The sequence below is a fragment of the Nestor notabilis genome, unplaced genomic scaffold (genome assembly GCF_000696875.1).
Source record: "Nestor notabilis isolate BGI_N333 unplaced genomic scaffold, ASM69687v1 scaffold25515, whole genome shotgun sequence".
NCBI classification, from domain to species: domain Eukaryota; kingdom Metazoa; phylum Chordata; class Aves; order Psittaciformes; family Psittacidae; genus Nestor; species Nestor notabilis.
In genome coordinates, this window is record NW_009930961.1 from 5,430 (window position 1) to 27,659 (window position 22,230).

Sequence of the window (22,230 nt, forward strand, 5' to 3'; positions counted from 1 at the left end):
CAGGAATGCATTTTCAAAGTGTTTGTTTTGACCATCAGTCAGATATCCCACTATTAAACGAAGAATTTAATAATCTAAGTCAAAATAAGTAATTGGTATCTGATATGACCTGCTACATGACAACTTTACAGGAGGAGAAACAGCCAGAAAATGAGCTGGCTTAATGGGATGCTTACACCAAGAATAAATAAGTAAATGAAATGTAATGAAAACTGAATTCTGCTCAAGATCTTTTCTTCGTCATTTCCTTTAAGCACAGATTCTTGATCTAATATTTTCTTAGTTTTTCTTTCTTAAAAAAGAATTAAATAGTTGACAAACTATCAAGTATCCAAAGTTTTTTAACCCTGGAGTCAACAGATATAGTCGACGTACAGTGAAATCAATTCAGCTGGTTGTATAAAACAGTATGCTGGTAATAAAAACATAGTCGTAAAACATACTCATAATTAGCTGTAGGACAGCATGAACTTATGTGTGTGTATAAAAATTTAGATATGCAATATAGAACTTACCTAAATGACATCTGTCTCTTCCCTTGTTTTTATTTTGCCTGCGTTTCATTTAATGTATAGCCTGGGAGTACAAGGAAGTTACAGTTCAGAAAAATGGTCATAATAAAAATGATAGTATGTTAAAATGTAAACACATATTAAAGCAGCTGGAAAATTACTTTGAAGTAAATTATTTAAAAAGTAGATTTTGTTGTCCATTCTTGTGTTATCTTGAATTTTCAGTCTCCCTTACAGTGTTAAAATTATGATTCTGTGAACTTCCTATAAAATAAACAGAGGCTCAATCTTCTGTGCAAATATAAATAAATTGATCATGACCTGTGAGTTATTTTTTTAAACCCATTTTAGATTGGAGCAATGATGTTCCAAGAGGCTGCATAAATAATACACTTCAATATTGTATAGCTGAAGTATATTTCACAAGCTGGTGATCTTGTGTCATAGGTTAACCAGCTGCAGCATGAACTGTCAAAGAAGGATGACCTGCTTCGTATTGTTTCGATTGCTTCTGAGGAGAGTGAAACTGATTCCAGCTGTTCCACACCACTTCGTTTTAACGAGTCTTTCAATGTACCACATGATCTGCTGCAGCTGGATGTCTTGCAAGATAAACTCAGAGAGCTGGAAGAGGAGAACCTTGCTCTCCGATCGAAGGTATATCCTACTTAGTGTATACCATCTATGCTAGATATGAAATAGACCAGGATGTTTTTTCAACCAGCATCTGGGTTTCTCTTAAAGTGTATAACTATTTTGTATCTCTGTATACAAATCATACCCAAACACTTTCCTTCCAGCCCCACATCCTTCTGTTTTCTTCACTACTCCTCATTATCTCCAGAGTCCTGTAGTAGTCCTTCCTCAATGCCCTTATGGTATGTGAAAGAATATGGGAACATATGTAAGCACCCAGGAAAAGTATTTGGACCCATTGGGCCCTCAAGCTTGTGTGACCTGTTTTGCTATAGATCTGTGAATAGTACTAGTTTGGGAATTCCGTTGTGTTGCCATTACATTTTTGTCAGCCTATATTCGATTTTAAGGATTAATAAATAAGGTTCTACTTGAATTCTTTTAAAGACTTGGTTTTGACAATATGGTTAGTCTCTGTATTTTGATTGTCCTGTCTCATGTATAAAACATGAATACAGGCACTGTGCCTGTATTCTGTAGGATACTGCTATCATTCTGTGATACAACATAACATTCACTGACTTCAAATAGCCCACGTGGTAACATTATGTAAAGAAGTGTATTTGCCTCCATTTGTGTAGCTGTACTTCTACTTGCTTGGATAATCTTTAAACCCACTTACTAAGTTTTTTGATGAGTCAATGGTGAACAGTCCTGAATAGAGAAGACTTACCTGAACAGTGTTATCATAGAATCATAAAATCATAGAATCAGTTAGGTTGGAAAAGATCTTTAAGATCATCAAGTCCAACGATTACCCCGGGACTGCCAATACCACCAGTAAACCATGGGCCTCACTGAGGGCTTCATCTACACTAAGGGCTTCATCTACACTATTTTTGAACATTTCTAGGCACTGCTTTCCTGGGAAGCCTGTTCCAATACCTGATCACCCTCTCTGTGAAGAAATTTTTCCTGATATCCAATCTAAACCTCCCATCATCTTCACAACTGAAAAGGAAGTGGGGAGCGTAGTATGCTTGATTTTATTTAGACCTGTTGTGAAACTCAGTCTTTGGCCCAGAAAATTTATAATCTAAATAGACTAGTTGGGGAATATGGAGAAAAGCTGTTCTACCGAGAGCTTTTCAGTGCCATAAAAGATGTGGCTAACATCATTCAGTTTTTAAAATTTCTTTGCCTTAAGAAGTTTTAAGCAAATTCAGTTGCTTATGTCTGGTTACTGTGTTGGCTTACTGGTAGACTCTTCAGTTCCAAGAGTTTTAGAAGTAAGAAACTATAACATTATTATATGTATAGCTAAACTGAAACTGGAATACCAATCATTTTCCTGAAGGCTTGCCATCTGAAGACAGAAACCATTACATATGAAGAGAAGGAACAGCAGCTGGTCAATGACTGTGTCAAAGAACTGCGTGAGTATCCAGGCTGTATCTTGCAATGACAAAATGGTATTTGAAATACCAACTGCCTGCAGCTTCCTAGTTATCACTGAATCAAAAAAACGAGCTTTAGTAATTCATGCCAATTGTTCAAGTTCTGCTCTTTACCCAAGTACAAAGTTGTTTCTGTATTTCATCAAGTTTCATTCTTGACATCCAACTTGAGGTGTGTGTACTATGTTTAGAGAGAGAAAATGAACACAATATTTAATGTCCTTAAGTCTCCTGAACTGAAGCCTACAGACACTGGAAAATCAACAAAATACACTTCTTGAATAGAGCATTTGGCACAATTGACACTGAAATGTATCAGTGCACAGACTCTTAAATGCTCATTGTAAATTATTATGTATCTATAAACACATTAGTTTATTTTTTAAATACATATTGTGAATCAAATCATTTCAATTGATGAGTGCTTTCAGTTTTCTAGAACAGTTGCCCATATTTGCTCTGGGGAGTACTTATTTGCAAAGAATTGCAGCTGCTCTTATACAAATGCCTATTAAGTATTCTGAAACAATAAGAAACAATCCTTTCTGTGTGGTGATTGTGTAACCTGATGGTACAGTTTATCTGTAGTCATTTGATGTGTGCTCTTCCTTTGTGCACACCTTATATTTTAAGATCTATTTTTTTTTCTATACAACCACCATAATGAAGACTGGATTGCTACTTGATTTTTCTTGTTCCAGGTGACCATAAAATACTATTAATTGATGCATACTTGGTTGTTATTCTGTCCTTCTGCGAAAATACATATATGCTTTGCAAATAGAAGGTATTTCATACAAGCTTTCCTATGAGAATGTCTGTGAGTTCTGTTTTGTCTAATTCTATAGCACATATGGGCATCCTAGGTTATTTTGACTCACAGAAGCAATCTTCTCCCAAAGAATGTCTAGTCTAAAGCTTTAAAATCTGTATCTTCAGGAAAAAGATATCTGACTGTGAGTTTAAATGTCCATAGGTCTATGGGCAGGACCTTGTTCTGCAGTAAATATGTGACGTAGAATAACCACCAAATTTGTGGTATGACCTTTATGCAAGATTGATCAAAATTAATATGATTTTTATATACTTCCAGGGCAATTGTACAAGCCAAACTAACTGCATAAAAATGTTTTGGCTTTTTGAGTTGCTTTGTCATATCACTTGATGAAGTGCTTGCTCAAAGCAAAAAAGAAATGGGAAATTGTATGCAGTAGGTCTTTGGGGAATAGATAGTGACCAGAATCAAGAGCTAAATAGGTGTATGTTAATGACTGACAGAGTCTGACACAATGTCTTGGCTTACAGGAAATGGTAGTTAATAACAAGATCAATTCAGAGGCTGATTTCTTCAGCATATTCCAAGTCTGGCCTTGTCATGAGCCAATATGTAGTTTGACATTGTTTATAGAAGCTTACCTTGGATTTTATTATGGTCATGTCACATACTTGTGATGTGTATTTCAGGTTCTACATAGCTCTTAATATGTTACACCTGCATTTGAAGTTACCTCTCTTTCTTCTCCTCCTCCCCACCGTTTAACTTTTCCTTACGGATGTTCAAAGGCACCTATTCTTACGTACTATGAATTGACTTCCTAAGAGTATTGGTCATGTTGCAGATTGTTGTTCACTTTCACTGATCTTTTCTGGGTTTTGTGTTTGGTTTGTGTTTTTATCATATATTAGGGAAAGCTCTCTACTAAATTCCTTTTATGTTTTGTAGGGCAAACAAATGCTCAAATCTGTAGAATAACAGAGGAGTTATCAGAGAAGAGTGAGGAGTTGGTTCGCTACCAGGAAGAGATCTCATCCCTCTTGTCTCAGATCGTTGATCTCCAGCATAAACTCAAAGAAGTAAGGGAATGCTGATCAAGAGTGTGTGTGTGTGTGTGTGTGTGTGTGCATGTGTGTGTGCACACCAGTGCTTACAGCAGGTAAAACTTGACTTGCAAGCCAAGGGGTTACACTGCAAGAGAGCGGCTGTTTCAGGAAAGTGTGGCGGAGGGAAATCGGCTGAGAAAATGATGAGCACCTTCTTGTGCTTTCAGCATGTGATTGAAAAGGAGGAGCTGAAACTTCACTTACAAGCTTCCAAAGATGCTCAGAGACAGCTGACGGCAGAGGTACTTAAGGCTTATGCATATATATACACACATTTACATAAATGTTTGGAATAGAATACAAGAGGAAGAAAACTAAGAAAGAATGGGAATCACTGTTTTTTCATTATCGACTTTTCATTTTTCATTTTGTGGTTGGAGTCATATGATTGGCAGAAAAGAGTAATTATTTAAGTGTACACAAATGTTTTCATAGTTCAAAGGAATACAAAATGCAAGGAATGTGTTCCTAGTAGGGAGGTCTTTTGATTCATAGTACTTATGAGAAAAAGAGCATTTTAGTGTGAATATTACTGATTATATCAACAGTACTGTAGCTTATTAGGTTTTAAGGAAGTTCTCTTTTTTTTTGCTTCTTTTGCATGAGTATTACTGTATTTGCAGAGTTTTCTGATGTATTTTCCAGTACTTTCTCCTCTTTTGAGTTTTAATCTGGACTTCATGTTTCACCATTAAAATTGGTGCAGGTGCTATGCTAACTATTGTCCATTCCAGATGTTGGCATGTGCCATGCAGTTGGAAATGTATTATGGTGTTGAATCAGTTGTTAGAAGTTTCTGTAGGAGTTAATTCAGTTTCATTCTGTCTTTTCTTTGAAGGTTACTGGTATCATATAATGGCCTCTCTTCTCTTTCAGCTACATGACTTGCAAGATCGGAATGCAGAGTGTCTAGGGATGTTGCATGAATCACAAGAAGAAGTGAAGTTGCTGCGTAACAGAGCCAGATCTGTTGCTTGTCTCTGCCACCCTCAGTCATGTGGAGCATTTCTTGTGGTAATATATACTGCTAGTATTGCATACATATATTGGCACATATGGCCTGTAGAAGCATACAACTGTATGAGTAAAACAACCATTACAGGAGCTGCAGCAGTAGTAGTCAATAGTTTTCCAATTTGTTAGTGTGTACACTTTTGAGAATTGTATGTATTAGGAAACTAACTGTTCACTTGACACATTGTGATATTAAAATTATTTTTCCTTATTATATGCCTTTTCTGTTAAATAAATGAATTGGCATGTTTTACAGCTAGTGCTCAGTTTCAGAAGAGCTCTTATACTTGTAGCTTATCTTAAGAAACCAACATAAAGAGTACCAAGAAAAAGCAGATGTTGATAATAAGAACTGAATCAATCCATGCTGGTAATACAGAGATACAGTTATGGTGAAAAACTACCCCCAGACTCTTCCTTCAGAGACAGAAAGGTTTGTCCAAAACATACTGATATCAGCTATACAACTGGAGATTTTTTGGGAGTATTTTTAACAGAAGTTTTCTGCTAAAATAATTGGGAGGAAGACTTCAGGCTAGATTGTCAACTCTTCTGGTTTCCATTTTTCTCTAGGATTCTCTTGCAGCAGAAATTGAAGGGACAATGCGGAAGGAATTGAGTCAGGGTGATGAATCTGTTCTCTCCAAGCAAAAGTATGTTTTCAAATCTCTGTGCTATTTCAATATTTTTCCATATGCTTGTATTAAGCAAGATGAACCTGATCTCTGGAAATCTATAAAAGTGAATATTCCCTTTATAATAATATTTCTACATAATAAAGAAAGCTTTGTAGTATTTGGTAATCTTTAAAACTTTGGTATCTACTGTTCTTACTTGATTCTATGAGGAAGTTGGGTATTTCCTGAGAGGATGTTATTTCATTCTTTAATTTGTGAGATTTTTGATGCAAATTTTCTGATGCGCAGCACTAGTTTTATCCCTTTTACTACTTACAGAAAAACTCTCAGGCAGATGAAATTATAGGTGAAAGAGTGATAACAATTTCTAAAGCCCTGAAAACCTGTTACTTCTGAGCAAGAAGTAATAAATCATATGTATGCTTCTGAAAGAATGTAGAAATTAAATAACTAAAATCCGTGCTCAAGTGGTTATCAATAGAGGCCCAGGTCTTTCAGCTCAGACTAAGTGCTAATTCTGATATTTAGTAGAGTAATAGTACTGAAATCATGAATGTCTTAGGCAATCCTGTTTTTCTGGGCTTAAATCTTTTTAGTCGGGTCTCTGCAGACTTATGAAACTCTGGTGTTCAGAGCTTTTTCTTTATTATATCTTTTTCAAAATTAATATGAAAACCACATTTGTTTGCTTGTCTTTTCTGCAGGGATCAACAGAAACGAGTATTTGACACTGTCAGGGTTGCTAATGTCACTCGTGGCCGCTCGTCTTCCTTTCCTGCCCCATTGCCAATCCCTGGATCTAATAGGTCAAGTGTTGTTATGACAGCAAAGCCCTTCGAGTCTGGCATACACCAGTTGGAGAGCCATGCACGGGTGACCCAGAGGAGCAGCTCTGAGAAGAATTTGAAGTAGGAAGCACAGCCTTTTATCTTCTTTCTAAACTAACTGATTCTAAACTAAATCCAGACTAGAACTCTGCTGTGTAGGAGAGAAATAGTTAATTTAATGGTCTTAACATCTATTATTATTTGATGTTCCTCACAGAGACACTCGTAATCCTGGCCAGCCGGGAATCCCGGGAGACAATGGCTTAGTTGCAGCTCTGCACAGGCTCTCCCTCCGTCGTCAGAACTACCTGAGTGAGAAGCAGTTCTTTGAGGAAGAATGGGAGCGAAAAATGCATTTGCTGGCTGAGCAGAAAGAAGGGGCTAGTGGCTGTAGTACACCCACAGAAAGCTGTTTTGCCTTGGGCACAAACTCAGAATTCACTGATCTCTCTGCCAGCTCCAATAATCTCCGTGTTCTCCTACCAGAAAAATTGCAAATTGTCAAACCCATTGAAGGTAAGAGGATGATTTTCCTTTTCTCATCAGCAGAAAATGATTTTATATTATTTTGCCAACTAGTCATTGTTGGTATGTGTGTATAGTTATAGGTATGGTATGCAGTAAGAAGAAGTAGTAGTATATGGCAGGCTACATGCCAACTAGCTAGCTCATCAGTATCACTTTCTACTGGCTTTCTTACATGGTGCTAGATGTTGGGCTTTTTCTTGGCGTTGCTGTCCAAGTGTGTCATGTATCACAATGTTGACACCAGCTGGCTGGAGCTGTTCTGATCATGAATTCGCTTGGAGTACTGTGTGCAGTTCTGGTGTCCTCAGTATAAGAAGGACATGGAGCTGTTGGAGCAAGTCCAGAGGAGGGCCACAAGGATGATTAGAGGGCTGGAGCACCTCCCGTATGAAGATAGGCTGAGAAAGTTGGGGCTGTTCAGCCTGGAGAAGAGAAGACTGAGTGGAGACCTCATAGCAGCCTTCCAGTATCTGAAAGGGGGCCTACAAGGATGCTGGGGAGGGACTCTTCATTAGAGACTATAGTGATAGGACAAGGGGTAACAGGTTCAAACTAAAACAGAAAGTTCAGGTTAGATGTAAGGAAGAGGATTTTTACAGTGAGGGTGGTGAGGCACTGGAACGGGTTGCCGAAAAGAGTGGTAAATGCTCCATCCCTGGCATTGTTCAAGGCCAGGCTGGACAGATCCTTGGGTGACATGGTCTAGTGTGAGGTGTCTCTGCCCATGGCAGGGGGTTTGGAAGTAGATGATCATAAGGTCCTTTCCAAACCAAACTATTCTATGATTCTATGAATTCTTGTAATTCAATACCATAGTAGGTAATGGCTCTCTGAGACTCTTCTCTATTGTCTCACCAGGATCTCAGACCCTTTTTCATTGGCAGCAGCTTGCTCGACCCAACCTAGGCACCATTCTTGACCCAAGACCAGGTGTTGTTACGAAAGGTTTTACCCCTCTGACTGATGATGCTGTGCACCACATCTCTGACTTGGAGGAGGATGATGAGGAAGGAGGAGGTATAACATTTCAAGTGCAGCAGTCTGTCCTGGAGGAAAAGAAATGTACAGCAGCAAAGCCAGTGGCAGGGATTTTCCTCCCACCTCTTACTTCAGCGGCAGTACCACTCACCGGTAAGAAGCATAGGTAGTGTGTTTTCCTCTGTTTATTTTACAGTGTTTTCTTCTTCTCAATGGAAAGCATTTGACCTTGTGACAGTGCTGTCTTTGCTGTCTTTGTTCTTTAATAAAAAACATAGCAGTGATGATAACATTATCTTAAACTTTGCATTGATTAGTTCTTATCCGTCTTTATTTTTACCCTCAATGGATGTAAATTCTCCACATTGCAGCCTCAAATCCAGGGAAGTGTCTGTCATCCACAAATTCTACATTTACCTTTACTACCTGTAGGATCCTTCACCCATCTGATGTCACTCAAGTTACTCCCAGGTATGACAACTGCTGCTACCCTCAATGTTGCTGCATAGGATTAAACAGTTGCTTTCTGGCTTCTGATATATGGACCAGTTTTAAAAGATACCAAGACAGCCAGGCAACATATAGGATGTTAATCATACAGGTAGTTGTAATAAAAAGGGGAAGCTTGAAACTGAATTATTTCCAATTCTGTCATAATTTTTTTTTTAAACTAAGTTATTACTGGACATCTGTGTTGATACTTTGTCTAATATAGTGGATTATCTTCGGGCCTCGGAAAGTAAGTTCATTGGTACTTAGACCAAAACTTCTTTGTCAACCTGCTAAGTATTTTGCAGAACAATAATTCAGACTCTACTAAAGCTGAAACTGTCACATTTAATAGGAATAGGTTACTTTTTCTCAAGCCTTCTCTATACTAAAAGGCAAATACAGAGCAGACAGGTATAAAGATGTCTAATGTGTGCATCTTCTCTGTTTCATTTTTGTTTTCTTTCAGCTCCGTGGGTACCCCATTTTCACTTGGAAGCAATAGCAGCAGTATTGGAAACCCAGTAGTGAGCACTCCAACCATTCCTTACAGGCTTAGTATTGGAGAATTTCTCACGAACAGAAGAGACTCAACCACTACTTTCAGCAGCACAAGAAGTCTGGCTAAACTTTTGCAAGAACGAGGCATCTCTGCCAAGGTTTATGATAGCCCCATATTAGAAAAACTGCCTTTGCTTCAGGCCCCTCGAACTCTCCCCATTCCTTCTACTCCACCAAATTCTCCCTTGCGCTCGCCTTGTCCTTCCCCTCCACTGTTTGAGCATCGGGTGCATCATTCAGAAAATTTCCTGGCTTCTCGACCAGCAGAAACATTCTTGCAAGAAATGTATGGCCTGAAGCCCTCCCGTAACACCCCAGACATAGGCCAGCAGAAGATGAACCTGGTGGACAGGCTGAAGAGGCTGGGTATTGCCAGGGTCATCAAGCCCCCTGAAACGCAGGACTGCAGGAACAATCAGGAGCCAGAGGTTAGCTTGCGGAGGCAGGACTCAGCTGTGTTTTTAAATGCAGGTACCAACTTAATGGCAGGACTGAGAAGAAACCAGAGTCTTCCAGCCATGATTGGAGCACTGGGAGCTCCAGTTTGCACACAGTCGTCAAAAATGGATATCCTAAAGGAGGACTGACTGGTCTGAAAAATTACTGACTTCTAGCATAGTTAAATAACATGAGGGATAAACATCCAGTACAGGCATCATTAGATGTGTTACAGAAGAGTTGGCGAAGGCACGTGCATGTGAAAGATGTGGGAGAGAGAAGTGTTGGGATTGAGGACTAAAAGAACATTGCTTGGGTTTGAAGAAGAAGGCTTTTGTGGAAAATATGAAAGAAGAAACCAAAGCTTAGTTTTGAGGCCACCTTCAGCATCTGTCTTCACTTAAACAAATATGAAAGACCACGTGAGAGAGACATTCTTATTATTTTAACCTTTTAAACTCTATGTGTAAGATCTGTCTTGCAGGTGCTGTGCTATTTTTTTTTGTTTCCTCACCATATGGCCATAGTATTTTATCAGTTAGCAGTCAGGCTGTATCATTTAAAGACAACTTTAAAATAACAGTCAGTCCGACCAGCATTATTGGTCCAAGTTCCTCTCTGTAGCAAACAAATAGGCAAACTTGGATTTTATTTTTTTATTGTCTTTTCCATTTCAGAAGCTGTACTCTTTTGAACTCTTCTCCACTTGGAGGAGCCAGGAGAGAACCTATAGCTCTGTGTAAGAAAACAATACTTCTGTTTACAAACACAGAAACTGGTGGTCAGGATTTATATTTTGAAAGAGTGAAATTTTATTAGTGAGGTATTAACAGAAGTTGATTTCTTTCCAGAGCACACAAAGAGGAAGGTGCAATGAATAAGAATTAAGAAGTAAGAAAGTATGTGTTAGAGTGAAACCTTCAAGCTAAGAAATCTTTCCAAAGTGTGCTGTGCATCTTTTTAAATGAGGGCATTTTTGCGTGCACACAAAAAATTCTCAGGCACATTTCAGTGTTGCAAAAGGATATAAAACCTTGGTGCTCGATTCAGGGCTTCTTTATTTTGCATAAGCAGAGAACATTTACTGTAAGACAAGTGTAGGAAATTCTGTATCCTGACTCTTCTCTTGACAGGTAGACATTATGTGTATTTGTGAGTTCTGCACTAACTACATGCCTTTTTGTTCCCTTATTTCTGATTTTAGGTAGGATTTTGTTTAAAAGGTTTCATTAACGGCAAAAAGGTGTATTTTGTATTTAGAAATAGGAAGATGAAGGCTAGTGTTCTTTTTAAAGAACATAAATTTTGTCTACATTTAGATCCTGTGTTTTGATGATGGAGAGTGGTTCTGAATCTGTTTCTGAACAAAGCTGAGGCAGACTTTCCATCTCAAAAGAGAAGTCCATTCTAGAAATCTGATTTCTGAGTTGTAACCAGCAAAATATTACTGCCCTTGCTGCTTTTTTGATTCCTTCCTGTCCAAGGTTCTGAATAATCTACAACAGATTTATAGCGTAACTTATAGTTTCCATATAATTAGGTAAAATGGTCAAAATTTACCTCGCTTGTTACAGTGTGTGTGGGAAATAGCCGGTACCTGTCTGGATGTGTGGTGTGAAGCATCAATAGAATTACACTGATCTGCATTTGCCATAAGGGACATCCACCATAACGGGCACCCTTGCTGCTGCAGGGTTGAGTGGAGTAGGGCAGGAAAAGAAAGCTTCTTTACCAATTTCCTGTAAACCAGCTTATGTGGCCTTTTTGCTTTTACAGTTCTATATAGATCTTGTGATGACTCTTTGATACAACAGTCTTTTTTTAAAGGAAAAGGAGTAACCACTTAAAACTTGCACAGGGATTCTTAGCAGAAACTTGTCTGTCAGCAGCGCACAGAAAAATTCAGGAACTCCTGGAGTTGCCTTTTGCTCTCTAAGCAAAATTTTACTCTTATAAAAGGTGAATTTTATTTAAAATACTATATACGGGTTAATTTTGTTTTTTAAATGAAATATATTTAATTTCTTCATGTAAGTATTTATGTTTGTACATACTTAGCTATGCATGGGGCCTTGCCTAGGTAAATAAGGTAAGAGTGAAAGGAGGTGGGGGAGGCAATTTTGCTCTCCCATGTACAAGATGAGTATGTCTGTGGTATGTTTCTAACTCTAGGGAAACAACAGGAATGAGTTTACAAGATTAGATAGGTTGATATCAACAGGGAGGTGTATAGTGTGTCAAAAGTACGTCCGCTTTATGTATGTATATTATAGGAATATACGTAAGTTACAGAAAAATTTTTGAAGGTATTACACTGTATTTCTAACCAGCTTCATTAGATGGTTCCAACCATTGGATCATTCTGTGTGTTATCAGCAGAAGTAGCAAACCAGCTAAATCAGGATTCCTTTGGTGGACCAGGTTTCAGTTAAAATTAACCTAAAAGCACAACAATTTAATGCATGTTTCTCTCTGGGACACTTCCATATTCCATAGCCAAACAATATCAACTGGTTGAGTCAAACAATATGGTGGAGTTGTTGAGAAGTATGTTTGTTTGCTGTGGGATCATGTATCATCAGCTACTTTACCCAAAGCAAGAAGAAAATGGAAGAATTTGTACACCATTGTGTGTGTGTGTTTATCCAGTTGATTGATGCTGTGCTGCAATGCTGTTGAAATTCTGTTATGTGTTCATACCTTTGGATGGTCACATGCATTTTGTACATAGAATCATGGTTTGGGCTGGAAGGGGCCTTTAAAGGCCATCTAATCCAACCCCCCTGCAATGAGCAGGGACAGCCTACATGTATGCCTAGCTTGCAGGAGCAGGGAAAATTGGTACTTTTTCCAAGTTTACTGCTTTGTACCACAACCTAGAAGATAATCTTTTTTTAATAACATGCATGTTTCTGAGAACATATTAAAAGTTGCCGTCATTCTAGGAACTGGTTGCCTTCTGTTGCCTCCCCTGAGAGAGGAGACAAAATTGCATGACTAAGCTGAGATCCTGCACAAGTATGATTTCATTCAGTGGGAGGCAGAATTAGAAGGAATGGAGAATTGCATTTTGGAAAGGTTCTGCTGCCTCACAGGTTTGAGACAAAAACAGATGCTAGAAAGAAAGGAGTTACCCTTGTGAAAGTTTCAAGAGACAAAAGGAAATTCTTGTAGTATTTACCTTTATTCTGATTGGCTTAAACCAAGCACAGATTTAAAGCTTTCTAGTTTCACTGTTTTTGATAAACTCAGTGATGGCCTGCATGCTCAGAGGACTTGTGGTCAAAGTTAAAAGTCTACTGGAGTCAAACAGCAGTAGAGAGGGAAGGAGAATATTGTGTTTGAGCCTCGTTTAGCTGTTACATGAGGGGATTACACACAATGTTTGAACAGCTTGAGAACTTCATGGTATTTTTTCCATCTGCTTTTTGCACTTCTTGTTATTTCATAGTGGAATATAAATTTGATAATAAACATGTATACCATGCCATTTTTCAGTATATTGGTCATCTTGTGTGGTTTGTTCTAGCTGTCATCTGCTATACTGCAGTGTTCTATAATAAACTAAAACTAGGTCTCTTCTTTTTTGGGCTAAAAATTAATGGTTGTTATACTGTACATGCGCTTAGTGAATTGGTATCTGCACAAGTGGTGGCTGTAAAAAGCTGAGAAATAGATTGACAAGCTTGATAAGGCTGGGCTGTTTGTAGTTGTGTTTGTGCCTAAGCAGTTACAGGTGATAGATGTGCAGTACAAGCTGTGGTCTGACTGTGCAGTAAATGCGCGGTGCATAAAGCTAAAACAGAACACTTAAAGAGTACCTTCTGCTGCAGTTTGAAAAGCCTTTTACCTGAGAATGAAGAAATTCACAAATGAAGAATAGCTCATCAGACTCTAGACAGAGTATTTTGAATGTGAGCCTTTAATGAATGTATTCATGTTTTCTGGTACTTCAGGGGTTTGTGTGAGTGGGTGGTGTTTTGAGGTTTTTTTTTTCTCCTGTTATTTTACAGCAGATAATATGTTCCTCTAGTATTAGAGTGCTAGATAACACTAATGTTGTTTTTCCATCTGAATAGCTGGTGTTATGTCAGCCCTCTGTATTTGTGGTAAAATGAAGGTAGAGATTGAAGCCAACCTACTTACACTTGAAGATCACTCCCTCTGCGTAGGTCTCATTGAAGTTCTGTTGGCACAGAGGTGCCAAATTCTTGCCAGTCATGTCAGCCTGGGGCTGTGTGTACCACCTTCAAGTACAAGCCCCTGTGCTCACATTTCAGGCTAGAAGGTTCTGATCTTTTTCACCAGAACAGCGGTACAGAATGGGAGCAACACTGATTTGCATTTAACAGGTTATTTGAATTAATGGTTGCTCTAGTCACCTGTGTGCATGACATCTCAAAGAACCAAGAATCAATGTTATCCTGTGGTAAGTATCCTGTATTTATTTACCTTTCTTATTTTTCCAATGTGAGAAGAGGAAGGTCTTGCACTTTTGTCAGGCTGAAGTAGACTTTTCAACTGTGAAGCTTTTAATATACTGAAGCTTAAGAGTTGGGGACACATTCTTTTCCCACTGTTGTCTTTAACTGTCACATTTATAAATGGTCAGGTGGGATCAAACTGTGAGCTGGAACACCCATCCAGAGCTGGGTTTTGCAAGATCTGTTGACCAAGATTCCCTCGCTAGCAAGTAAGCAACTTACACTGTTTTCTAGTATTTACTGTATTTATGCATATGAGAACTTAACATGTTTACATTGGTATTTGCATGTCCTCAGAACAAAGGTCTGTGTTACCAACTTAATTAACTAATGACATTACAGAAGTGTGCCCCAGTGCAGAAGCCTTATGGCCATAGGCAGCTACGTGGCACTAGAGGAAGGTTGAGTATTGGTAGATTTGGGATTTCTGGCTATGTGCATTCTCCCATCAAAGCTGTTCATGGTGCATATGAAAAGAAAACTAACGTCAGTATCCAAGTTCCTAGAGGTTTCAGCTGTCCTGAAAAGCCTGAGGAGTACAGCTTGCTGTCACTCTCTAAGCAGGTACAGGCTGTGTGAGAATGTAAGAGTTTGGGGAGGGTTTTTTTTCCCCAGTTGTTCTCTAACGCTTTGGATGTAGTAAAGAAAGAGTTGTAACCCCTTTGAAGCTGCAGGAAAAGAGCTAGAACCACAAAAGCTCAGGTGTGCCTGAGAAAGGTGCAAGGAAGAGCTTCTTGAGAAAGTAAGTTTATTAAGCCACCTAAGTCAATGGCAATAGTCCAAAAAATTCTGGAGTGATTCTGCACAAATGAGACTTGGAAGTGCCTTGAATTCCTTTCTGGTTTTCCTTTTAGTTGGTGACACTGCTAAAGGAAACACTTTTGACAGTCTCCCAGGAGCAATGGCCTTTAAGAATAGCAATTTATACAATTGAGAAGTGAATACAAATAAGGCCTTTTTTATGGGCTGGAGTCTCCAATTGAAAATAGCTGTAACTTTTGCAGTTGAGCTCTCAGTGTTTAGATAACCGAAGAGAAGCTGTGCTTTTAGTAGAAATTTTAGATTAAATTGTAAAGATAGAAATCCTGTGTAGTGATTTTCGGCTGGAATAGTTAATTTTCTTCACAGTAGACAGTGTGGGCTCAGAGTTGCTTAACCCAGGGATGTTTTAGTTACTGCTGAGCAGTGCTTACACAGAGTCAAGGCCTTTTCTGCTTCTCATCCCACCAGCTAAATAGGCTGGGGGTGCACAAGGAGTTGGGAGTAGACACAACCAGGACAGGTGACCAAAGGGATAACCCATGCCCTATGATCTATTGCACTGATGATCTTAAAGCTCTTTTCCAACCTATGATTCTATGTCACGCTCAGCATGTAAAGCTAGGGGAGGAAAAACAAAGTGGGGGGCATTCAAAGTTCTGGTAACCATTACAAAGGTGATGGAGCCCTGGTGTCCTGGAGATAGCTGAACATCTGCCTGCTGATGGGAGGTGGTGAATTCATTCCTTGTTTTGCTTTGCGTGTGCAAGTGGGTTTTGATTTATCCGTTTGTATTTGCTGTTAACTTTTTCCTTCCAATTTCTAGGGGAAAAAGTTGTCTCTGTGAGCATGCTGTCAGTGAGACACCTCTGAGTTCAGTCTCTTGACTCAAATTTTGTCAACAATGCAGACCAAAGAAGATCCAGCCTCCTCCTCTAAGGGAAAGGGAACTGTGGAAGTTCAGTACTTGTGCTCCACCTGATTCACAGCTGGATCCCCAGCGTGACAGGCAGGGAGCCCAGGATCTATGCACAGAACTGGAAGTTGCTGAAGAACACAGGTGACTTGGAGGAGGTAAAGTGCTAAGTAGTATGTGTGGAGAGCAGAGATCAATAAAGAAAATCCACAGGAAAGCAGGTTCCATTAATTACCTTGCCCATGGAGCAATATGCTTGCTTGCTTATAGTTTTTATTCAATATTTAAGGAAAATAAAAATTGTGTTCTTTCATTTGGATTGCACATTTCTGGTCATATCCAAGAACTAGACACATTTCTGTACGTGAGCTGTCCTTGCTTCAGCGCAACCCTCAATGGTTTCACAATGAATCCCTAGAAGAGTATCAATAACTGTCTTGGAAAATTAGTCCTAGAATTTGGAGGCACGGATTTACCTGTTTCTATACATGCTTGCTGCATCTGACACTTGCCAAGGTTCTAATCAGTCTCACAGTCTATAATCTCTCTGCCCTTACTTCTGTAGACACAAACTGGTACCAAAAAGAGAAGTATTCATTGCAGGAGTCCAGGGAAGGATTTAGGCTCTTAAAATAATTGTGGTAAAGATCTATCTATCTGCTTAATTAAATGATCACCTACATTGATACCACTACTAATGCTAAAGGCTGTAAACAAGTGTGTAATGCAGTGAACATCCCATTCAAAAGAAAACAGACTAACGAAGCTGTACCTTCTACTCAGAACTTGTAAAACTCCCTGTTCTGTGCACATACTAATCACAGGAGGCAGTATAAAAGTGCTTTTAAGGAGCTGGGTGGTATTTTTGCTGTGCTTGGAATCAAGACTCCAAGGTCAACCAGGTAAGTCACCATAGGATAACTGGACATCTCTGAACATGAAGCTGTACTTGAGCAACTGATTTTCACTATTAAGACTACTCTACGTAGAGGATACTCTGAAATGCAGGTCACAGCCACATCCTGCTGAGAATGCTGGAGGACAAGTGCATGACTTCTCCTTGAGGTGTACCATGACACTAAAAATGAATGATTTTTAAGTGGTGAGAAAAAGTAATAAAACACACTGATGTGACCTGATAACATTCTATAAAATTTCCAGTTCCCCCCTTTATTTTGCAAAAGGCATAAAAAAATACAGGGCTTCATATGAGATGTTTTTTTCTTTAAATCTGCATTGGAAAGAGCAACAGCCATGTGGTACAGCTGAAAAAGGAACTGAGCTAGCAAACCCCAAATGGGAGACTAGCTCTGAGAGGCTCAAGTATAAAGTGTGATACATCATAAAAACTTCTTAAGGCTGTACTTTCAATAAAAACATTTGCTCCTGTGGTAAGAACTGACAATGAAGATCTGTTATGTTTTACCAAATTCTGGGCTAATAACAGCCAATTCCAGGATGCTGCAGCTCCCTCAGGCGTGCAATTCCCTCCCATTCAGTTGACAGGAAAAATGAGCTTTTTTCTCAATGTGAAAGTGGGTTGTGGCATCTGCTTCTTTGAATTCGGCTGGCACGTCCTTCTGCTCACCTCTTGATTCACTGCTGTTAGGATGGTTAGAATATCCTCTCCTCTGCAAAAACAGAAGAATGTTTTGTATTAGGAGGCAGTTAACATCAGAAAGATTACCACACTCTCATTTATGTCGATCTATACCAGTACTAACGGCTCCTGTTTTAAACAGGCTTCAAAGCAGTTAGCTGAGCTGCTCTGAACAATCTGCATGGTGGTGCTCTGTCCTGCGTTACTGTTTTCACTTTGAGTGAGCGCTCCCACTGCGTATCATCTCCCTCTGCACCCAAATCAAACTCCTGTCATTCATAAGGAGAATACAGGTGTTGCCAAAAAGAAGTTTATGGAAACACTTACCGAGGACAGCTGTGCTCCAAGTGGTGGCACAATGCCTGGATGTACCAGGTCCCCTGGGATGGGCTTCTGTAGGAAACATAATCTTGCAGGGTAGCCATGCCCAAGAGGAAGTCTGCCTCTGCAGGGATGCACTCAAGCTGAAATCTTGCATCTGTTTCTACAGAAGCATCTGGCACTCTAGAATCTGTTTCAATGTTCACACCTTCCAGGCAAGCATCACCTTGGCAGGCCTGAACAAAAAAAACTTTTGGTTTTCCAGCAAGTGAGTAGCAATTCTGCCCAGTGAAGGAAGTGGTCAGTTCCTGGATAGATACTTCCTGCCCATCAACACCATATATCATGCCTTTTTTCCCATGAGACAGGATACAGCAAACAAAACAGTCTTTGTCCTTGTGGTCTTCACAGCGGTAGATGTTCACAGTCTTACGGATTTCTTCTGCAGTGAGGTCTCTATATACTGCTGTTGTAAAATGAAGCTTGCTAAAGACTCTCTTCAGAGCCTCTGTAAAGTAAACAGAAGGTGAATTGGAGTCATTTCATTATATGAAAGTTGGACTCTGCAATTGCAAACTGCATTTCTAGAGATAAACCTTTTTTTTTTAAATCCTGCTACCCCACTATTCAGGTAGTTGCACTCCTCCTCTGAAAATAATCTAGTAATCTACTAATCACTAATCATATCTCTACTGAGTTCCCTTAACTCTCATTAAAAGGCTTCCTTCCAATCTTGCCTATGTCTGAAGAGCACACAGAACTATTAAGCAAGCTTTATGTCTTTCCCCCACACACACTTTACAGCTAGTCCCTTCTCTCAAAAGGGCAAACCTTGCGCTCCAACTCTAGAATTAACTTGGAGTTCAATTCAAGCAGCTCATTGATAGCTTTTCTCTCTTGGCATAGACAGTGCAAATACATCCATCTCTTAGCCCTAGGACCTGCAGTGAGCTATGCTGCTGCAGGACAGCCTGCTAAAATCAACGCCCCTGAATAGCACAGTAAAAGTCCCTAAGTTCCAACATCTTCCTTCCTCGACAACTAACCCCTAGTTCTGGTATCTGTTTCTGATTCCATGAATTTTAGAGGTAGTATGAATAAGGCTGATACAAAGCTACACTAGCTTGTAAAGTCCAGGCTGAGGTTGCTGCTTAAGATTGCAACAAACTCAGTAAAACTGCAAAATGCTAGTGAATTTTACTGAGTCAGTCAGTAAAAGCCTGATAAATTGATTTAAGTTTTGTCAGCACAGGCAACACAGCTGACTCAGCCTCTACAACAAAAGCATCCTAGAAAGGGAAGACTGAAATTCAGACCTTTAATACAGAAAAAGAAACGAGGTTTCTATTTTTGAAGATATCCAGGCTTAGCTTTAACATTCACTATACCTGCATCCACATCTGTCCCATTCCGATCCTTCATGTCTTTGAGTTCTGGCACTCTTGCCCTGGCTTTTGCAAAGTTGTGATTATTCAGGATGAGGCACACTCCACGGGGTCGGCTGGTCATTTTGTAAACTTCAAGCTGTTGAAAAGAAAGACCAGTGGTGAAAACTACTGCAGTCTCCTCCAGGTACTTCTCAGCCCTTGCTGGTGGCACAGCAGGGTAGGCCTCCCTATACAGCTTTGCTCCTAGGATCTGGCAGTGCACTGCCCCACCGCCTTTGGGAGTCTGTGCACAGCATGACAGCACCCCTCAGACCCACAATCATGCTCAGCCCACATGGGTGCTGCGCTCACCCACTTTTTTGTGCCCAGCCATCTGCCAGCTGTGTATTTGCTGGTATAATGAACTCAGCCTGTCCTGCTGTCCTTGCAAATGTTTCTCAAGTTTTAACGCTGCAGCAGCCACTGCCTGCAACTTAGCTTCAGAATAAAGGATGTTACAGAGTGGTGCGTTTTTCCTCTTCTAGACAGTGCTCTTAACAGTTGGGTTTATAATAACTAACTGTTCACCTCCCAGAGGGACCATCTCTTCTAAGATGAAAGTATGATGTTTCTAAGAAACTGACTGGCTTACCTGGGAAGATTCATTCCGTCTGCTGGGAGAATCAGGTGCCACAGGTGACAGCAGGTATCTGGCATGGGCTGAACACAGACAAAAAAGTTTTAAGTACAGAATGTAGCATTAGAGATAGAAGAGAAGCTCTGTTCCTATTCTCTACAAGTACCTCCCAGGGTAAAAGTCTTCTCTGAAAACACTGAACTGTGTTTGAACGGCTATTCCTGTTAGCTATAAACCACTAGAAAATCAATTAAAAGGGAGTAAAATGTATTGTAATCAGTTAATGAGTGGATACTAACCAGGTTTTAGAGAGGCACCTGTGTAAAGAAGATGCCACTGGTGTAGTCCAAAAGCTGAAGACCAAAAAATCTAAACATTAATTTGAGAGTTTCAATTACCTTCAGAGCCTCCTCTGGTGCCCCTCTGTTCCTCTGTGACAAGCATCTCTTCTTCACCTGAAAAGTATTCATTATTAGTCCCATATGATACCCATGTGTCACTGCAAGAATAACTATGGGAAAGAGGCCTTTTTGTTTTGTTTTACCGAATTTTAATTCATACTCTTCAATTGTCTTCAACAGGCTGATGTTAATTTGTGCACAGAGACTCTTCAGGGCACTTAGGTTGTCTTCTCCCAAAATCCCCTTCTTCTCCATCTCAGTGAAAACGTCAAGCATTGTCTGGGTAATCAGAAAGGCAGTTCGCTCTTAGGACACATCCATGCTGCCACTAGGAGGGAAGTTGCAGCATGTGCATGTGCACCTAAGCTTTAATGTACTGTAGCAACCATTTTGAGCAATAGCAGAAGTGGCTATAACCATGCAAGTATGGTGTAGAGATTGTTCTGAAGAAAAAGGGGACCCACGGGACAGGAGCTCTTGCCAAACAGTGAGTGGCAGAGCACAGTGGTCACCCAAGGATCTACCAGAACAGCTATCACTAGATGTAGACAATCTCTCCTCTAAGAAAAGAGGGAAAATGCTACAAGACTTTCATTAGACAGAATGAAAGACCCAGGAGTCAGAATTGCAGAGTGAGATAGCATAAGAGCAGCTGGTTGCCTGCAAGGCTGTTTGTAAACTCCAAGCTTTTGGGTCTTAGCCTTGGTAAGGATCTGTTATTTAGATCTGTATTTTCTGAGTTTGGAAATGAAAGAAAGCATGAAGTAACAGCCACAGTGACTGATTTTCTGTGTTTGAGAATGGCTTAAAAAGCAGCCGAAAGAAAATCGGTTGGGCAAGATGAGTGAATGTGCTCGTCAGTCTTCCATTGATCAAAGCCACTGGGTCCCCTAAAGCCCTACGTGGTGCTTGGACGTGAAGGCTGCTGTGCCTGGCACAGCACTGGCCCATGCTCCCTGGGCCTTGACACTGCTGCAAAATCTACACAGAACACTAGCACAGACAAGTCCCATATGGAGCAGAGAGCTGATAATCCCTTTCCAGGCGCACCATCCTTATGGTGTTCTCATCATAAGAGTGACACCATAAGAAAAGTGACACTCATTCCCCTCATAGTAACCCAAATGCATCTATGGATTATAATGATCTTTCTTTTTTTTTTTTTTTTTTCAATAGAAGGGGGGTGGGGAGGGTGTTAAAGAAATTCTTACAGTCTTAGGGATTAGCCTGCATTTTGGTAATTCTTCCCCCAAAAGAAACTTGAAAGACTTCAGCTCATCTTCACTGATATCTTCTGACAACTGAAAGAGCAGATATCTAGAAAGAGAAGTGGAGGACACTGTTTCATGGTGTTCCCAAGCATGACCCTTAGCACAGTTTAACTCCGTGCTACCCAACGCCTTCAGCCCTTCACCCCCATCTCCCTCCCAGGTACAAATGTCTCTCTATTATCTTTTAAAATGGGGGACGTCACTCCCAGGACAGCCTAAAATCAAACCATTTTCAGCTGTAATTAAAAAGACCTCAGTTTTCCTAAGATCAAAACCACGCTGAAACTTTCTGGAGTTGAGAACAAAGACTCTCACCCACTCACTTACTGCACCCGGGCAGGGAGGGAGGGAGGGAGGCCTTTGGGGGCTGTTCAGTATTTCAGAAAGGTGCAGCTTTAGTTTTCTGCCTTTTACTGGACAGAAACTTCAGCTTTCCGTACGGCTTGTACCTGCTTTCTCTTGGAAGACGCTTGTGCCGTCGGTAAAGGCTGACTCCGACCTCACAGCAGGGCAGC

The 22,230-nt window shown here is 40.0% G+C and overlaps 2 protein-coding genes across 2 annotated transcripts in view; one reads left to right on the forward strand and one right to left on the reverse strand.

Annotated features, from left to right (window-relative positions):
- The window catches only part of TRAK2 (trafficking protein, kinesin binding 2), a 13,630-nt gene extending 3,522 nt beyond the window's left edge, over positions 1–10,108 (forward strand). Inside the window, exons 4-14 of the mRNA XM_010015667.1 lie at positions 960–1,169; positions 2,506–2,584; positions 4,329–4,459; positions 4,654–4,728; positions 5,363–5,500; positions 6,074–6,153; positions 6,843–7,046; positions 7,183–7,481; positions 8,352–8,624; positions 8,837–8,942; positions 9,430–10,108. Coding sequence (XP_010013969.1) covers positions 960–1,169; positions 2,506–2,584; positions 4,329–4,459; positions 4,654–4,728; positions 5,363–5,500; positions 6,074–6,153; positions 6,843–7,046; positions 7,183–7,481; positions 8,352–8,624; positions 8,837–8,942; positions 9,430–10,108 — 2,274 coding nt within the window. The remainder of the gene's footprint in view (positions 1–959; positions 1,170–2,505; positions 2,585–4,328; positions 4,460–4,653; positions 4,729–5,362; positions 5,501–6,073; positions 6,154–6,842; positions 7,047–7,182; positions 7,482–8,351; positions 8,625–8,836; positions 8,943–9,429) is intronic.
- Positions 10,109–17,606: 7,498 nt separating this feature from the next.
- The window catches only part of LOC104406622 (caspase-8-like), a gene marked incomplete at its 5' end in the record, with an annotated part of 4,982 nt that continues 358 nt past the window's right edge, over positions 17,607–22,230 (reverse strand). Inside the window, 7 exons of the mRNA XM_010015668.1 lie at positions 17,607–17,749; positions 18,046–18,547; positions 19,428–19,563; positions 20,059–20,126; positions 20,442–20,498; positions 20,588–20,723; positions 21,656–21,783. Of these exons, the coding sequence (XP_010013970.1) occupies positions 17,614–17,749; positions 18,046–18,547; positions 19,428–19,563; positions 20,059–20,126; positions 20,442–20,498; positions 20,588–20,723; positions 21,656–21,783 (1,163 nt within the window). The remainder of the gene's footprint in view (positions 17,750–18,045; positions 18,548–19,427; positions 19,564–20,058; positions 20,127–20,441; positions 20,499–20,587; positions 20,724–21,655; positions 21,784–22,230) is intronic.